Genomic DNA, 19,409 nt, shown 5'->3' with positions numbered 1-19,409 from the left:
GGGATAAGCTGGCTGCTATTCGGTCATGTGATTCCCCTTTTCCTCCTTCGAAGTTGAAAGGCAAAGCAAGGCTGGAGCAGCGGGGACCAAGCTCGTCTCTCCTTTCCTCGTTCCCGGTAGTGGGCTGCTGAAATCGTCCCGTTTCGCCTTGTTTTTGTGGTTCTCCTTTACCTTTCTGTACGATGGCGGGGGCTATTATTGAGAATATGAGCTCCAAAAAGTTGGTGATAGTCGGAGTTATCCTGCTTTTGTTCCAGGCGTTGTCCTTCATGGTCGGCGGTCTGATTGGTAAGCGCTCAAGTTATTTTTTTGCCCTTTCTTTTATTTGTTTTGTGTTAAATTAGCCTTTTAATGCGAGCGCGACTGGTTGAAGTGGGGGAAATGTATACTTTCTCTTGAAGAAAGTTAGGTTTCTAGTAGGCCTACATGTCTTGCACGGATTGACAAACTATTGTCATGGGTAACGCTATTTAAGGGTTAACTCCACGTTATTTACTGCACAGACTCTACCATGGCATTACTTGATAATGGGGGGTTTTGCCATCTTAAAGTCGTATCAGCTCCCTATGTTATTGTTAAACTTAGTTTTGGCCACATTGCATGGATTGCCTGGAGCTAAATCACTGCTTTGTACGGAGGTATGTGTGCTAGACGCAGCGTGCAGAACACCGTCATCTCTGCGAAGAAAACCCAATAGGGCTAAGAGCTCCTCGCATTGAACACATCACTGAATCATCACCTGTCGCCATCCTACCGGCAATTAACATCATTAATTGTTGCTACATCCCATTGATTCAACCTCCAATGTTCTCTCCCCCCCCCCCCTTAACCCCCTTCCATGTTATGTCTGGCTGGCCGCAGCCTCAGGCAACATCCTTCTCTACCTTTTGTTTCACTCTGTTTCTCCCTCCGTTTTCCCCTTTCCCCCAATCCCTGTCCCCCCTCCCAGCAAATTAAAATGCTCTCTCTTCTCTGTCCTTGTTTCAAACAAACACACACACACACACACACACACACACACACACACACACACACACACACACACACACACACACACACACACACACACACACACACACACACACACACAGTGAAGTGCACAACGTGCATTCAGCTGTCAAAGTTATCTTTGGCCTCAAGGAGAGGTGCTGTCAACTTGTTTCAAATCCAACACACACGGAAGTCAAGGCCGTATTAAATATATGTGTGTGTGTGTCCTTTGGGCTAAATGCTGAAAGAACAGCATCGTTTTTGAGCTTAGGCTACATTGACAAACGGGGAGCTGGTTGTCAATGTAGACTAGTATTTACTTTCCCTCTGTCTCACTCTATTTTACTCCATGTCTCCAGTCGCTCTCATAACTCACTGACCGCTTCTTCCTGAGATTCATATTCAGTAAACATTCATCCTTTTTAATAATCTCCGAAGGACGTTTGTACCAGAGGGAATGGTTGAGTTGTTAAGTGTTTTTAAGTAGTGTGTGTGTGTGTGTGTGTCTGTAACTCTGACCTACTCCATGTTGTGTAAATGGCAGGTGATAAATTAGCTTGTTGGGTGCGCTCCTGGCTGAGATGGTTTTAATGAAGCCGGATTCCATTGTGTTTGCTCAGTGGCTGGGGGCGACGGGGTAATTGAGTAGAGAGAGGAGGGAGGGAGACGGTTGGTCTCTCACTCTCCTCTTGTTTCCCCGACAAGCCCCGGATCACGGCATGTGGTCAGGGGGTCATTGTAGTAGACCCACTGCACTGGAGACTGGAGGAGCCGCGAGGACGGGGGACTCTGGGGTCACTGCATAACCACACTCGGAGGGGGGGGGGGGGGGGGGTCTGTGTGTGTGTGTGTGTGTGTGTGTGTGTGTGTGTGTGTGTGTGTGTGTGTGTGTGTGTGTGTGTGTGTGTGTGTGTGTGTGTGTGTGTGTGTGTGTGTGTGTGTGTGTGTGTGTGTGTGTGTGTGTGTGTGTGTGTGTCAAAATCATTCTGCTTGAGTTGAAGAGTGGCAGAAACAGTGGATTATACCAAATGACACAGGCAGAAGAACATATCTCACACACTGGTTTGCGAAAGCCTTTTTGGTCGACAGTGAGAAGGTTATTGTGTCAAAGCCATCAGTTTCCCTGTAGTGTGGGTTTGTTTTACTACTTCAGGTGTATGTGGACTGATAACGTTTCGATGGATAGATTAGACTACAGCTCATCTCTGATGGAACTCCCTGAACTCTTCAGTGGACCTGCGATGTTGGGTCAAGTACTGCATTGATAGGTTGTTGTTGTACTCTGCTAGGTTGATTATATACTGATGTACTGCAATGGCTAATCATAACTTAAAATAAGGTTTATTTTTGTGATAGTTAAGGGTCTTGTTAATGCTTCTTCAGGGGGATGGGTACTTTATTCACTTCAAGATAAAAAAAATCATCAGCACACGCAAGTGTGCTGATGAAGATGAGTATTAGAACTAGGGAAATAAAACATGTTTCAGTGCAAGTAGAAGATGAGTATTAGAATTAGGAACTAGGGAAATAAAACATGTTTCAGTGCAAGTAGAAGATGAGTATTAGAATTAGGAACTAGGGAAATAAAACATGTTTCAGTGCAAGTAGAAGATGAGTATTAGAATTAGGAACTAGGGAAATAAAACATGTTTCAGTGCAGTGTATTTATTAATTTCCAGTTTCTATATGTAGCCTGGTCAACACAACCTCCCTCCTTTAGCCACGAGACCACCATTTTAGAAAACCAGGGACCTGAATCTCCTCCAGGAATCCTTCAGGATCCTGAGTTAACATAGGGGTCCCAGGTCCTGTTCTCCCCGTCTGCCAGGGGCCCGCACCACAGGCGGTCGGGGGCCGGTTCCTATTAGCATTATAATGCCTGGTGATATCCTCTGGCCAGACACTACAGGGCCTAATCTCAGCTCAGCTCATCAATCTCTTCAGGGTATAGCCGCGATGGCCCTCTGAAGTTGACTTTGGGGAAATTCCCCGCAGTCTCTCGGAACGCTTCAAAAGCCCCCGTGCCTCGCGGCTAATGTGAGTTGCATCTCTAAACATCGGTGAAGGTGTTTGACACTTTGTTTTCGTTTCCTTGGCTTTGGATTCAATCCAGCATGGAGGACTGAGGAGTGAGGCTTCTGATGATCCGGCCACTCAAATGTAATGGGGCAGGATAGTCGACTGTTTAGGGGCGTTGTACTCGCAGCCGAAAGATTTGAGGTGCCTGCCTTAATATCGGCAATCTTAATATCTGCAATGAATATATAAAAAAAGAAAACGTGACTTAATGCAACTTTATTATTATAAATTATTTTCATGCTGTGTGTTACATAAAAGTGAAACCGCCATTTAACTGTGCCTCTCCTCTCTCCCAGCTCCGAGCCCCACCTCAGTGATCTTGTACATGGCCAACAAGTGTGTGGACACGGCCAAGAGCCACCAGAGCACCAAGTGGTTCATGCCCTGGGGGCCCAACAAATGCGAGATCATCCGCAGCTTCGACGAGGCCATGGCCAAGAAGATCGAGGCCAACAACATCGTGTTCGCCGTCCACATCCCGCAGCAAAACATGGAGATGAGCCCCTGGTTCCAGTTCATGCTCGTCATCCTGCAGTTGGACATCGCCTTCAAGATGCACAACCAGATCGGTGAGGCGCCCCGGCCTTCCAGGCAGACCTCCTCCTGGTGACCTGTGTGTTACCCGACGGTAGTTTGGGCGCTTTGCAGAACACGCGTGAATGCTTGAACACGCGTCAGTAGAGCATCGATGCAGAGCAGTGGCGAGGTATAGCGCTCTGCTCTCATTGGATACTTTTGTTAAAGTGTTCTAGAAAGGATTTCTTATGAGGCCGTGTGTTGTAGGGGCAGGCTGGTGGGTCCGTGGTCAGTCTCGCTGACCGCTAGTCCACCATGCAGGGGTGATTCCTAACTCCTTCCTGCTCATTAATGACTAGCTTATAATAGCGCTAAGTCACTGGACAGTGTCTGGTACATTTCTAAATGGTAAATACGTGCGTCGTGCGTAACCAAGAATGGTGGAATCATAATCTGAAACCACCTCACCTCGCTCTTAGAATATAACACAAGATATGAAAGTGGCTCGGTTTATCCTTGTAACCCTAGCTCCTGAAAAGTGTGTGTGTGTGTGTGTGTGTGTGTGTGTGTGTGTGTGTGTGTGTGTGTGTGTGTGTGTGTGTGTGTGTGTGTGTGTGTGTGTGTGTGTGTGTGTGTGTGTGTGTGTGTGTGTGTGTGTGTGTGTGTGTCCCCCTCCTGAGGCGTCCTGTTGTCCGTTGGTAGTCCGCTCAGTCTCAGGGTGGAGGCCTGAGCGACTCCCAGGAATGTGGCTCCCCTCTCTGTAATCCTAGTGCCACTCGGAGCGCGAGCGCTAACCGTGATGGATCTCCTGTGTTAGGGGGGGGGGGGGGAGGTGCTGGGATAACTTCAGGGGGATGGATCAGGGTGGAGAAGTGTTTCCAGGTTTCATAGTTAATGCCCTCAGGGGAAATCTGTCGCCCAATCCTATCCACTTCCTCGGGGTAGTGCTTTACGTCTGATGTTTGTGCTCTTGCCCATAAATGATCATGGATAGTGGTGATGGATGGTCGGGGACAAGTGTTGATGAACACGCCTTTTGCCGTGTTGCGTTAAGGACGTCTTGTTCGTTGTGGCCGCCATTTTGGATCAGGCCCAATATCCCCTCAGATTTGGGGGCTACAGTCTGGGTTTAACTAGTCACAGTGGGATGAGAGCACAGTGGACTGGACACAATGGCAGCCAACGGCCAGGGAGAGTTGCTCTATGGCCTCGTTTGGTTTGATGGATTTAATACATTATTCCTGATTGGGCTATTTTTTTAATGCTACGTTTAAATGTTGCATATTATGCTGCATCTCATTATAACATGAAATGTGACTATTTGATGTATTTAGACAATCATTGATCCCTATTTATTGCTCCCACATCTATCTTTTTGTAATGGCACATATATACCGTATATTACCGTTGGTAATATAGTTGGAATATATCGTTGTTCCCATTTTGATGCCTTTAGATTTCTCCAGTTAAACATTCGATATTCACTTTTCCTTGATCTGCCATACCCTTTTAAATCATGGGAAACGTCAAACAAATTGGAAGCCTATTTATCCAAACCACAGAATCTTGGCCTTTTCACTTGACCCCTTAACGGATAAAACCTCTCCTGCTCTGCCGCTCTCTCGGCTGCTTGTAAAATCATGCATTCATATCAAACATTTATTACCCCAGCCAACAGTCTCTGACGGAGATGAACTAATTCTGCCCTTTTGATTGGGTGAGGTGAGCCACTAAAACCCTGAACAGAAGACCCCCTGTCTCCACGGAGCTAATAAGCCTTATCTTGTGTTCACCATGCCTGGTGACCTCTGAAGCGGCTCCAGCCACCTGTCTCACCCCTACCTTCGAATCAAGCCGCCCCCCCCTGGCAAGCGTCCAGCAACAACACAGCTGTTGAGGAGGATTAGTTTCCGTGGTGATGAGTGCCGGCTTGATGGGCGGTATGTTGGCGTGTGGTAATCGTAACATTCAGGAATCGACCGGACCAATGAGAGAGGAGAGAGAGGATGAGAGCGGGGTAATACAGACAAAGTTGACTGCCAATAACTCTCTGTGCGTTCCTCCCTCTCCACCTCCCCCTCTCCTCGTCGAGGCCAGAGGGTTTCTTTTTGTGGGTGCCAGCGTGTTTCATACTGGACAAGAGGCTCTCTGAAGGCCTGCTGGTGGAGGAGACCACTTGCCTTTTGTAATGCGATCTAAAGATACAGTTTGAATGGCGTCGGATCTGTTACTGAGCCCGCCTGCTCACGGCCCCGTCTAAACACGCTACCTTGATTTAGAGAGGAACGCCAACAGGACTGCCCTGCCTAGCGCCGGTGGGTCAGGGTGGATAGCTCTGGTAACTCTGGCAGGCCTGAGAGCTCTTTTGTCCTTTAAATATATTGAAGAAAAGTACAAGTATTAGTATTTTGAACTACATAATGAACCACACATATGACCAGAATCACCAGTTGAGCTTATCCTAATTAGAAAACTAGAAAGCTGTGCTTTTTTTTTTTATTAGCAGCTGGGCTCCTCCACCCTCCTCATATACAGATATGCACATGGCTGTCTGTCTTTCCACAACAGATATTAATAAGTGGGGATGAACAGGGTTTGGGAATGGAATGCACTAGTATGAAATATCTCTACCCATAAGATATTCATAAGCTACTATAGGGCAATGTATATAAAAACCTTATTTTGTATAAAGAAAAAAAAGTGTGTGTATATACACAGTAGCATGTGCCGGGAATATGATGGTTTTGGTTTTTATCTCCCAAAACCATCATATTTTGGCTGGTACAGGACCACATACATGGCAGACTAAATGGTGCAGCCCTAGTTGGTAGTAAATGTATTAATGAATGCATCCATCTTGACGTCAGTGGTTGGCTTATCTGTTTTCTACTGACACCCCTCCCTCGCCTGGATGACCTCATTCACCTGGCATCAGTGAAACTCTGTTGCCATGCAGTGCAGATCTAGCCTGGCTCCGCCTGCCTAAGTGCTTCTGCTCAATTTTGATTTCCCTTCAGTACTAGGTCTGGGTCTGCGGTATGTTAGTGGGGTTTCTCCTTCCAAAATGTGTGCATCCAATCAGCGAACAGAGGGAGTGGCTGAGAACAATGACGTTAAAGTCAGCTCTCGTTGACGGACATCTTCACGCACAGTCACTGGTTTGTTTACAGCCTGCGCGCAACGTGATTCCCGGCCAAACGTTAGCGATTGGTTATGGCAGATCCAGAGTGGCACTGGGCAGATCCAATAGCTTTAAACTTCAACAGACACCCGCCTTCAAGTGAGTTAACGTTTGTCAATTTAGTAGGTCCAGACTCTGTACGAGTGAAACAAAGTACGAGAGTCTGGTAGGACCAGGCTAGGGCTGATCAGTGTGCGGCCCCTTATACTTTGATAGGGTGAGTTCTGATCGTAACTCTCTGTCTGGTCTTTTCTACAGAGGAGGGGGCCCTGGCTACAGTGGACGTGGCCCTGGCCTACAGAGACGACACTCTGAGCGAGTGGACGGAGATGGCTCACTCCGTGGAGCAGAGGGAGCTCAAATGTAAATTCAACACCCAGAAGGTGAGGAGACCTCCACTGCCATCAACTGCTTGGCGTGGGCCTACTGGAGGACATTAATGTTGGATCTGGGTCAGTTAAGGGTTGTGTGGTAAATGGGCATGTTTGAGGTACTGCATTGTAGTACCTCAAGAGAGAGATCAGTGTAATTCAGTATTCATCTTGTTGATGAAGTGGAGTATTGTTATGTTTTAATAAGAGTGATTAGGTTATCGCTTTACGGTGCGTTAAGACAGAGGAGTAGATATGCTTTTCACTCATAGCAATTCTGAAGTTATCACAATGGGCCAGAGATGGGATTGGTATGATTTATAACAATCTCGAGTATACAAACGAATCTCAGCTAAATTTCCAGCTAATATTTCTTCAATTAACATACAAGATCCCTCCTCCAACTAGTGTTTCTAATTTTGGGGATTTCCTCATGGTAGAAAAATGGTAAATAATTGATTCCATCAATACAGAAGCTTTATTTTCTGCACTCGACAACGAAACCTTCACACCGTGTGTCAGTGTCTTTCGTGGGATAAACTCTGACCTGTTTTCCTCCAGAACTATGAGAACGAGGGCCGCTACTACGACTGTGACCTCCTGCCCTTCATGGAGTTGGGCAGCGTGTCCCACAAGTACTACCTGCTCAACATCCGCCTGCCCGTGCACGAGCGCAAGAAGATCAACGTAGGCATCGGGGAGGTCAAAGACATCCAACTGGTGGTGAGTCTGCGTCGGTGGGACTGTCTATTTCCAAAATAATATTGTTCATAAATGGACTATAAACAATGTAAAAATGTTAAATGTGTTATATGTATTGATCAATCATCTCTATAGCAGGCGACACTACAAGCCGATGTTTACTTGCACTGCGTAACGTGACGGGTTGCTTTTGATAGCCGTTTGTCCACTCGGGGCTAATGTAGAAACGTGACGTATACCATGGTATAGGAGCCGCTCTGTCTGTAGATAAAGGTCTCGTTCTAACGAAAGCACAACAATTAAGAGTGATCCCTGCAATTTACAGTACACTTCTTCAAGATGAAAGCTAGCCATGTGACAAACATTAGAACTTTTTTTTTTTAAAACTACAGAACAATGTACATACAGAAAACACCAATTCACAGAATATGCGTCGTAGTTATTTAAATTAAAATAATCATTACAGGCCGTTGAGGTAGACCCTAATAGCAGTATACACGGCATTACTGAAATTATGAATCATGAGATGTTGACGCGCTGTTTTTGCAGGGCATCCACCAGAACGGAGGCTTCACCAAGGTCTGGTTTGCCATGAAGACCTTCCTCACCCCCAGCATCCTCATCGTCCTCGTCTGGTACTGGAGACGGATCACCCTCATGACCCGGCCCCCCGTACTGCTGGAGAAGTAATTCAGTTTGTCTTATTTGCATTGGATGCTTTTGAATTGGATGGCCACTAAAATAATTCTCTACATGCGTCATGTGGACGTAAATATTCATAAAACGACCTGGCTACTCTTGTACTACTACTTGCGCCACAAATCCAGTAAACCACAAACTTCTGGACCCAGACCTACACCGTCGCTCTCCATGCCCCTAAAGCAGCACTCTGCTCTGAACCTCAGAACATCTGCTTAGTGAGCTCATCTGTCCCCATGCAGCGGAGGTGGAACTGCAGCGCAGGCCTGCACGCGTACATCTGGCTCCCTGGTTAAAGGTCTCAGAGCACTCGGCACTAAAGGCTATAAAGGCTCCTGTATGTTGATATGGCTTCTTTGAGATTGATGGAAGATATGCTGTTAAACAATACAAGGGACTTTGATTTTATGTGATATTGACTTGTGGTTACATAATGGTAAGAATAAACATGTCCAGACACTGAGTGAACTCCACATGATGGCTCAAGAGTCAGCGAAAAACAAGCAGGAAGTTGATTCTTAAACGCAGATACATACACACGGTGTGAGGGTCAGCATTTACTGGAGTGCGTGATCAGAATGTCGCACGCAGAGTAAAGTAGTGCTAGTAGCGCTAGCCAACCTCTGGAAGAACCACACCAGAGTCATGCCAGTGTGTCTGGGACGAGCACTACAGGAAAGACCTAGCCAAGCATGTCAAACATTACACGACATACTAGCTAGTAATGCACGTACACTCGCATACACACTACAGTCCTCCTGGTCTTCCACAGATGTGATTCCCAGATGGCCGACGGGCAGTGCCACTCCAGCCTATTTGTGAAGGCCAATAATTATTTAATGCTGTAAAAGCTTTAGTGGCAGTGATGTCATGGGTCCGGAGCACTCTTGAGTCTGAAGGGACAAATAGTTCTGTTTGGGTGATGGGCTTGTGTCAAAACTGAGTGCAAGTTGGTTTAATGTAGTGAGGATGAACTCTGTGGCTTTAGCGTCTGTTAGAGACTGTGTGTGTGTGTGTGTGTGTGTGTGTGTGTGTGTGTGTGTGTGTGTGTGTGTGTGTGTGTGTGTGTGTGTGTGTGTGTGTGTGTGTGTGTGTGTGTGTGTGTGTGTGTGTGTGTGTGTCATGCTCCAAATGTTCTGCATACCAATCCAATGTGGTTTCACTCTTGTTTACGTCGGGATAAAACACTGAGGCTTCCTGATTATTATCTTTTCTCTTTCTTTCTATCTGCTACGCATTGACAGATAACAGAGGCCTTATCTCACGTTGACATAACCCTTACTCTGAACATAAATGTTGTGCCTACACATACTCTTATTAACCTTTTCCCTCTACCCTCCTGAAGCTTCCCTCACCTCCGTCACCACGGTTACACAGACCAGTCCCCCTCCGTTTCTTCTCTGTACCATTATCCTTTAATCGCTCCGCAGCGTGCTGAGACCTGAAGCCGAGGTCTTCCCAGAAACGTTGCTCTGATTATGAGGCGGGAACATTCTTGACTTTGCCTTGAACGCTGATATGTCTAGACTCTTTTCATTTGGGGAACATATTTGTGTTTTGGTCACATACTGTCTACACACTCACCCTTTGTGTGTGTGTGTGTGTGTGTGTGTGTGTGTGTGTGTGTGTGTGTGTGTGTGTGTGTGTGTGTGTGTGTGTGTGTGTGTGTGTGTGTGTGTGTGTGTGTGTGTGTGTGTGTGTGTGTGTGTGTGTGTGTGTGTGTGTCATTATTTGATAATTTATTTTATGCACCTCAACAATTCTCTCATCCTAGCTTGGTGGATATTGTTGAGTCATGTGTTTCGGTGCATACATAAACAGCCTCCCCTGATGCTTTGTCCTGTATCGGCCTGTGGATCCACTTCTTTGAACCACCGAAATGACTTGCAATATTCTGTTTTAATATTTGGTATGTAATTAATGGCTGCAAGTTGTGATAATTATAGGAATATTGCTAATAAGATGTAGGACAACGTGTACCAGCGAGATGGCATCTTTGTGCCCTTTATGGATAGGGAAGAGATACAGGAAAGTGGGTTGGAGAAGAGAGGTGATGACATGTAGCACAGGAACCCAGGTGGGCTGGGCCCTGGGTCCTCACTGCCTACAGGGTCAGCCCACTAGCGGGGTCAGCGTCTGCCACGGAGCCTCCCAGGTTAACCGGGTCTACACCGAACCCGCCTACAGCCCACAGTCTAGTAACATGTTCAATGATTCCTGTACCTTCCAGGGTCATCTTTGCCCTGGGCATCTCCATGACCTTCATCAACATCCCCGTGGAGTGGTTCTCCGTTGGCTTTGACTGGACCTGGATGCTGCTCTTCGGAGACATACGGCAGGGCATCTTCTACTCCATGCTGCTCTCCTTCTGGATCATCTTCTGTGGGGAGCACCTCATGGTACCTGACCCGGCCCCTTCCTCCTTAATGTTCAAAGGCAGTGGATCCTTTCATTTATCTTTCATTGTTTTTCTCTGAATGGTCATGCTGATGTTTCACCAGTCCTCTTCAGATCTGCGCATGGAGTAGCTCTCCACTCACTTTGACATTTTCATCCACAAACAAAAAGAGTAAATCGGGTGCACCTCAGTCTGTCTGAAAGTCTCCTCTTGGTAAATAAATTGTAAATGGAGTGCATTTCTATAGCCCCGAGGCCTAAAAAAATGTTTTGTTTGGTTCCGGTTTCCGACCGACCCTGTCAATTTATGTGCGACCCAAATTATTTTATGAGGTTTAAAAAAATAAAAAAAAATAATAATAATTGATGCAAACTATAATTACGTTTTTGAACAGCACGTTTTGAAAAACAACCTACATATCATTCGCTGCCGCTGGAAAGAAAAAAATAAATAAATAAATAAAATACATTCCCTACCTACCCATGACCTCAACTGACGACTAACAGGAACCACTTTTTTTTTTTTTTAGCCCTTATTTATCCAGTGGCCACTCAAAGCGCTTTACAATATCTCCTAACATTCACCCATTCATCCACACATTCACACACCAACGGCGGAGTCAAGCAGCCAGCTCGTCGTGCGTCTTGCTCAGGGTCTCCTCGACCCCCAGTTAGGAGGAGCGGGGGTCAAGCTAGCCTGAGGTAACTTGGTGTTGTGTGTCCAGGACCAGACGGAGAGGAACAGGTTCTCGATCTACTGGAAGCAGGTGGGACCCATCGTCTTCGGCTCCTTCTGCCTGTTCATCTTCGACATGTGTGAGAGGTGAGGCCAAGCCCGTGGTTAATGGTTCACAATATGTACTTGGCTTTTCTAAATGGCACCGTCGTAAATGCATTTGAATGCTAACAATAAATGGCCACAGCTTCAGCTTTATATATGTGCAGTTTCATTTGAAAGTCCAATATGTAACAAACATGTTCGTTAATATGTAACAAATGGTCGAAATAACGGCTTCTCCGACAACAATGCTGCAACCAGCATGTTCTCCTTTTGTAGTTACATCACCATTTGTTCTTGGCCTTTGTGTTATGATTCCGTGTTCTGTGCCCTGTGAAGCCGGTGATGTCAGATATTAAACTAATAGGCATACAAATGCAGTGTGCTGAATCCATGGAAGCTAGTAAACTGATTACCTGAGAGTGTGCTACATTCTACTCCAAATAGTGTAGCTGCATTTGAACGGTGGAGACCGCTCAGAGGGAGAATTCAAGACGGATGGAACAGAATCTGGTTATATTTTGCAAACGATGAATAAATTGTGAATGTGTGCATAAGCATTCATTCACAACCGCTCTTTAAAATAGTGTGAATTTAGACAGTAGCACCCGTTTTAAATGCTGCTAAGTAAAGTGATTATACTATTTAATATTCATTGAAGTCAATGCTTTATCCAAGGGTCTTGAAGTGTGTTTTCTCGTTCATATGTTATTAATGAGCAAGTAAGGGTTGGCTGCTGACATTGGGGTTTGAACCCAGAACCTGTTTGATGAGATTCAAACACTCTAGCCACTACACTGTCTAGCCCTTTAAGGATAGGATTAGCTTAAAGATCTGTAATGTTGTCTTTTTATCAATAGGGGAGTCCAGCTCACCAACCCCTTCTACAGTATCTGGGCCTCAGACGTTGGAACAGAGCTGGCTGTATCCTTCCTCACTCTGTGTGTATTTGTGTCTGTGTATGTGTGTGTGACAGGGGTTGATGAGTTTGTCTGTTTATTCTTTGAGGTTAGAAGCATCAATGCACTCGACGGTTCTCACTGTAAATAGTCAGTGGTGACAAATTTTGTCTACTCTAAATAATGTAGAGCCCAAACTATCAGTCCCAAAACTCTTCTGATGCACACTAGCCAAACTCGTACATGAATCACACCTTATCCAGGAAAGGGATTCAAAGGCTAGGGACAACATGACGTTCTTACGGCAGCCATTTAAAAAGTCTGTTGACCTCCTTGTAATTGTGCCTCTTTCAACCCCCCCCCCCCCCCCTTACCCTCTCTCTTCTCTCTGTCCTGGAATGTACTCCGTACACAACCAGCTCCGTGCTTTCCAATCTAGTAAGGTGTGTGTGTGTGTGTGTGTGTGTGTGTGTGTGTGTGTGCGTGCGCGTGTGCGCGCACAGAGGGGTCTACTTCTTGCCAAGGTGATGCAAGATTCATCAGTTCATTGCTCTCTACCCCCCCCCCTCCCCCCACCCACCCTGTCTCCCAGCATCCATAAACAGTGCCGGCTGAGACGCGGGATTTGACATTTACTTGGAACAGGCATGTGGAGTCTGGAAGACATTCTATTCAGCTTCTATAAGCAGCATCACGAGAGCCCCATCAGACCCTACCAGGGACTACAGGGCTCTCTTGCTTTAAGGAAGGCCTAAATGTGTGGCCACGGCAATGCATTATTCTTTAAAAAATGTCATTGCTCATGGCAGTTGTAAGTGCAAATAAGATGCTATCAAATTAATAATAATAACAGCCCTAATAATGGGCCCATGGACCTAAAGAGGTTGGGGACACCTAGTGTGCATTGTCCTTTGTTTGCATCGTACTTTGTGTTGTATTGTATTCCTCCAATCCCTCCAGTGCTGTGCCAGTCGTTTCCCTTGACCTAGCGTCGCTCAAGATGGCCTTCATTGTCGTGGCGGGGATCTGTGCCTGCCTCTACTTCCTCTTCCTGTGCTTCATGGTGTTCCAGGTGTTCCGCAACATCAGCGGCAAGCGGTCTTCCCTGCCGGCCATGTCCAAGGCCAGGAGGCTCCACTACGAGGTGCGGGGGGTGCTTTGTATACCGACTCAATGATACTCATGTTGGGGGCGCTCCGGTGGTTCACTGGGTCTCTCTCTCGCTCTCGCTCTCTCTCTCTCTCTCTCTCTCTCTCTCTCTCTCTCTCATATTTATATAAAGATGCAAAAATAAATCACATGAAAGGGTACCCACCTCGGGTCCACTCAACGAACACACCCTACGGTGACCAGCATGGGGAGGTGTGCACGCTTCCACACAGTGAGATGGAGAATGGTTTTCCTTCGTTCTGAAATATTCTTTTAAGAATTATTGACGATGGGCTACATTTTGAGACCAAAGTAATGACTAAACGATGCAGAGAAATGTACTTTTAAAATGGGTGCCCCCTGGTGGCCTAGGGGGCCTTAAGCCGTCGCTGGTATAGGGCCTATAGCTAGGAACTGCCCTGGGTATTGCATTATTCATTAACACTATAGCAATATGGTCACCCCTAACCAGGTGGATGTTCCTTAACTTCAAAAGGGCTTAATTGGCATTTTAAAAATAGAGCAACGGAAAAATAACCTTGACTGACTGTACAATGTCCTGACGTATTAAAGTTCAAATACGAAATACAAGGTTAAACATAAAATAATAAAATGTATCTAGATGAAGTTGTTTGAGGGCAAGGCAACTTTATTTATAAAGCCCTTTTTATACGCGAGGCAGACTCAAAATGTTTTGTAGAAAGTGCAATTTAGCATTTTTATTGTACAATGTGTGTAATGGTAAATTATTTTCCAAACATTTCAGTTTCATTATAGTACAGTGTCTTGATCGGCTACCTCTTTAACCCTTTCTCTTTACCCCCTCTTTTCCGTAATCTGTCTCTCTCTGTCTCTCTCTCGCTCTTTTATTTATATCTCGATCTCTCTCTCTCTCTCTCTCTCTCTTCTTTCCCCCCCCCTCCAATCCACCAAGCCTTAAAGGGTTTGGTAGATCAAAGAGTAAGGCTTTAAACTAAAGCCAGAGCTATTGGTGAAGCTCCTCTTCCCTGTCCAACTTATCTATTCATTTGAAACGAGCTTGTGCAGCTCTTGGACTACTGTATAATTATTGAGCTTGCAATGTTGATGATGTGCTTTGCTTGTTCTCATCCTCACATACACACTCGTTGTTTTAAGATGAACGCATTGGCTAAACTACAAAATGTAATTTCTGGCCCTCAGAAGAGGTCCGTCCTATAGAAAGTGTTCTCAACCTGTTTCCCGTCGCCCCACACAGGGTCTGATATTCAGGTTCAAGTTCCTCATGCTGGTGACTCTGTTCTGCGCTGCCATGACGGTCATCTTCTTCATCCTCAGCCAGGTGAGTCTGGGCCTCAGCCAGAGGCGCGGCCTCCTTCTACAGATGCCCGGACGAGGAGTCCCATCTGCGGCTTTAGCACCCTGACCGCAGGGATCTCTGTTTATCTCTCGATCTCTCTCTCTCTCTCCCTCTGTCTCGATCTCTCGATCTCTCGATCTCTCTCTCTCGCTCTCGCTCTCTCTCTCTCTCTAGGTGATGGAAGGCCACTGGCAATGGGGCAGCCAAAAGCTGGAGTTGAACAGCGCGTTCTTCACGGGGATCTACGGCATGTGGAACCTCTACGTGTTCGCCATCATGTTCCTGTACGCGCCGTCGCACAAGCGCTACGGAGACAACCAGTCCGGTGGACAGTGCATCATAAGTACGTTGTCCGACTCAAAGGCACCCTTGGCTTTCTGAAAAGGCAAATGCTAGAATGTCAATGAACTAGCTTATAGTGTTTAACGGTAGATCTGGCCCAAAGGGAATCACATGCCAGGTTAACACTAGTGCCTCAATGGCTCTTGTTCTGCGTGCTTGCTTGTATTTACTAATTAGTATTTTAGCATTTCTCTGAATTTTCTTAATGGAATAGGACGCATGTCTTTAAGGAGGGGTCACGGGTTTGGCAGCTCGCTCCACGGTGCCTACAAGAAGGTTTTGTGCATGGGATTAAACCCTGTTGATTTCGGCTGGTATGCAAATGCCCATTCCCCCCGAATTCTCTGACCCCTTTCCTAAGAGGCCCTATCCAACTGAATTCAAACGGCATTTTCCAACCTTTTCAGTGAGACTTCTGCGTAAAACCGCAGGTTGTGACGGGACATAGCTTTCAGAAGGTGGGAGGGTTTGTCCCGATGGCTGGGGAACAGCTCTGCCAAAGCAGCGCTGAGCTATCGTCACAAATCCCAGCTAGCTGTAAATCATTGTTATGAGTTACAATGTAATTGGAAAAAATCTTTTTTAACACCAGTGCAGACTTGTGTCATTGCTACGTCTTACAGCCCTATGAATACCTGAAGTAGGCACAAATACATTTGGGTCGCAAATATATGAATAAAGACCAGCCATGATTTATTGTATTTTATTTTGGTCCATGTCCTGGGGCCACGTTCACAAAGAATCTTAGGGCTAAAAGTATCCGCTATGTGGCAAATTTAGGAGAAACTCCTAAAATAATGGACGTGTCAGTCTTTATTTTGCTAAGAGCAATTCACAAAGTATCTAAGCCTAAAAGTAGCACCTAAGTCTAGGAGGGCTAAAATGTCCTCGAGAGGACTCCTAACTCAGTAAGACCTATCCACAAAGAATCTGAAAATTGCTGCAGCGAGACAAAATTATTTGGAGACAATGGAGGACTGCGAATTGGGAACAGGGAAAATGCAACTTTGCAATGCTGACGTTTTGGGAATATCGCAACCATCAGTGATGGTTAAAACACACGGGGTCAATGTTACAAATTTACCTTTTTAATTATTTAATACATAAATAAATCGCTTAAACCATCATTATTTGTCTCATGTATTAATGGTAATACATGACTTTAATCAACATTATTTATTTCAAATAATGGGAATGAATCACTTTACTAATAATAATGATCATTATTTAAACAGTAGCGCTGTTGGTTTCAAGTAGAAAATAATAATAATAATTTTCGCTTTCATACATCATGATAAGATGACTTGAACAGAGGTATGGGCTGATATTTAAAGTGTTTAAGTGCTGGAAATATTCTCATTGGATAATGGTTTGCTGGGTGCTTTTAAACACCTCCTTGATGTAATGCAATTTATGTCTTTTTATTGTTAGCTTTCGCTTTAACATGCATACAACGTCGGGCTGCACAAACTTGTCGTCATGCGTGTATTCTGCTAACTGCAGGTAGGACTTCATTTGTAGCCTTTTCGGGGTTGTTGCGGATGAGTTTCACCGAGACCGCCTGCAATCAACAACCAATCACCGTGCTGACCGCTTCTAATCTCGTGCACTCTCGTGCACGAGATTAGAAGCGGTCAGTACGGTGTAAAGGGGCGTCACTCTTAGGTCACTCTTAGTGATTTATCCTAGCATGAGTAGGTCTCAGCGGCTTTGTGAATTACTTTTTTAAAAAAACTTAAAATTTTTTAGCTCGTGTTAGTAGCAATCCTAGGAGTAAGATAAAAAGCTTTGTGCATACGGCGCCACGTCTTGAAGTAACTAGATGGGATGGTGTCAGTGAAAGTCCTCATTGGGTATTTTGAATAAGAAGGGGCCCATAAGAGCATCCTTGGGAGTCATACCCCCCTCTATTGGATGATTTCTCGCTATGTAGTGGTGATTTAAAGTCACTGAAACACTGTCCCTAAGCTTTTTTGTGACTCCATGTCCATGTAGTCTTGTAGTTATAGTTTTACATATTTTAAATTCTAAACCCACTTGAAACCCCCACTCGTTCTGCGCTGTGCATCATGGTATTGCCTACATTCTGATCAACAATGTAGTGGTACCAGCTTCTCGGACACATTAGAGTTCTCTGTGTTTCTACACAGAGAAGCAGCTGGCTGAATGCATTCCCTCATTAATGGCTACCTGTCTGGGAACAGTTAGCTAGAGAAGGAGAACAAACTGATCCCCAGGGGAAGGGGCGACTGCCTTGGTCCAAGTCACTGTAGCTAATGGACTCCAGGCTTCCTTCCAAAAGGGGGAGGAGGAGGAGGAAAAGGGGTGGGGGAAGGTTGGTAAATGAAAACCATCCATGTTCTGCTTCGAGGAGGATGGTTCGAGGATAAATCATTCGTATGAACAAGACGGTTCGATTATTGAATTGGGTATGCTGGTATCTTTTGAACATATTGGGTTTGACAATGTTCACGTAGACGAGTAGTGTTACCCTCCAAGCTAACAGTACTGTGTGTGTGTGTGTGTGTGTGTGTGTGTGTGTGTGTGTGTGTGTGTGTGTGTGTGTGTGTGTGTGTGTGTGTGTGTGTGTGTGTGTGTGTGTGTGTGTGTGTGTGTGTGTGTGTGTGTGTGTTAGGTGACACCGGAGCCAGTGGAGAGGAGATCCAGTTGACCACCACCATCACCCACGTGGACGGGCCCACGGAGCTGTACAAGATGACGGGGAAGGCGGCACAGGAGTAGCCCCTCTCCGCCCGGCCGGGCCCTTGATTGCTGCCTCCTGCTCCCTAGGGGCCCTAAAGTCATCCCTTCGATTCGTGTTTAACCTTTTTTATATCAACGACACTAAGGGGCCTCTCGTCAGCTAGGGTAGGGTCTCTACGCTCCTCTCTATGGCTCTACACTCCTCTCCACTCCACTGCCTGACTCAATCATGGACACTTGGGATAAAGTCCTCTCTCACTCTGTCTCCAGGAGTCTGACCAATCACACCGACTTATCCGTCTTGTTGTTTCATCGGTTGCAGTTCTTTGTAAAGTGTTTTTTGTTTTTGTTTTTGGTACTTTGTGCGAACTCGTATGGGGTGGTACATATTACAAAACCCTTCATTTCAAACCATCCAGATCAGTGTTGTAGCCGTTGTTAAAAGCTGTCGTTACAAGCTGTCGTTACACCAGAGTCTTCTGTTAGGTAGGTAGGCTCACAGTAGAATGACTGACTGAAACCCAATCTGGGTCTTTCTGTTATGGGATGGACCACAGGGTTTTATTGGCTAGTAAATGACCAATTTGGATTTTTATAGGGAATGTATGTTTTTCTAGTCCTATATTTTCATGTTGGCCTAATGGTCTCATCGAAGGCTTCCTCTATGTGCACTCTCACCAATACGCTCTCGTAGAACATAGATAAAGGGAGAAGCTATTCTCTAATGTTACCTTTTTTATTATTGTTGGGGAAATGTACAGACTCTACATAGGTGTTATTCGGGGAGCGAAATGGATCTTGTAATGTCATTCATTATGTTACAATGTAGATATCAATTTTTTCTAAAGTGCTTATAATCAACTTTATAATGTATTCGCATGAAGTAGTATCCTTGTTGTTTGAGAGAGATTTGAAGTTGACGAGCCTTTTACACATGGGCCCTAGTTATTTTGTGCATTTTATTCTAATTTAAATAAAATCTTTTACTTTATATCTGTGTTTTTATTCTCTTTTACTTGAGCTCCTGCCTTTTTGTTGCGTATTGTATTTGTCTGCTCTTTATTTTGTTCATGTAGCATTTACACTGCTCATTTGTGAAATATATCTCAGTGATTAGATTTCCTGATTAAATAAGGTAAAATAAAAAAGTTCAGCATATTCACTAGTAGAATCTAGGGTCTCTAACATGGGGCCTAAAAAGAATGCTCTGATTTCTAGGTAATGTGCGCCTCTGCAAGGCGGCTCTATAAATCACACTCCACCA

The 19,409-nt window shown here is 45.3% G+C and overlaps 1 protein-coding gene across 1 annotated transcript; it reads left to right on the top strand.

The window, feature by feature from the left end:
- The first annotated feature begins 33 nt into the window (after positions 1-33).
- On the top strand, positions 34-19,277 carry wls (Wnt ligand secretion mediator). The gene is made up of 12 exons (XM_056596106.1): positions 34-288; positions 3,366-3,638; positions 7,025-7,149; positions 7,699-7,860; positions 8,389-8,525; positions 10,769-10,937; positions 11,661-11,758; positions 12,574-12,637; positions 13,613-13,756; positions 14,999-15,082; positions 15,275-15,443; positions 18,078-19,277. Exons 1-12 carry the CDS (start codon positions 183-185, stop codon positions 18,182-18,184), a joined length of 1,638 nt encoding a protein of 545 aa, XP_056452081.1. The 5' UTR covers positions 34-182; the 3' UTR covers positions 18,185-19,277.
- Positions 19,278-19,409: the final 132 nt, after the last annotated feature.

This window comes from Gadus chalcogrammus, chromosome 8, assembly GCF_026213295.1.
Source record: "Gadus chalcogrammus isolate NIFS_2021 chromosome 8, NIFS_Gcha_1.0, whole genome shotgun sequence".
NCBI lineage: Eukaryota > Metazoa > Chordata > Actinopteri > Gadiformes > Gadidae > Gadus > Gadus chalcogrammus.
The sequence above is the reverse complement of the archived record's forward strand: the minus strand, read 5'-3'. Positions and strand labels throughout refer to the sequence as shown.

Excerpts from the sequence above, each read along its gene's own strand:
- wls (XM_056596106.1), top strand. The coding sequence starts at position 183 with ATGGCGGGGGCTATTATTGAGAATATGAGCTCCAAAAAGTTGGTGATA. Across the intron at positions 7,150-7,698 it reads GTAAATTCAACACCCAGAAG|AACTATGAGAACGAGGGCCG; the intron begins GTGAGGAGACCT and ends GTTTTCCTCCAG. Across the intron at positions 10,938-11,660 it reads TCTGTGGGGAGCACCTCATG|GACCAGACGGAGAGGAACAG; the intron begins GTACCTGACCCG and ends TTGTGTGTCCAG.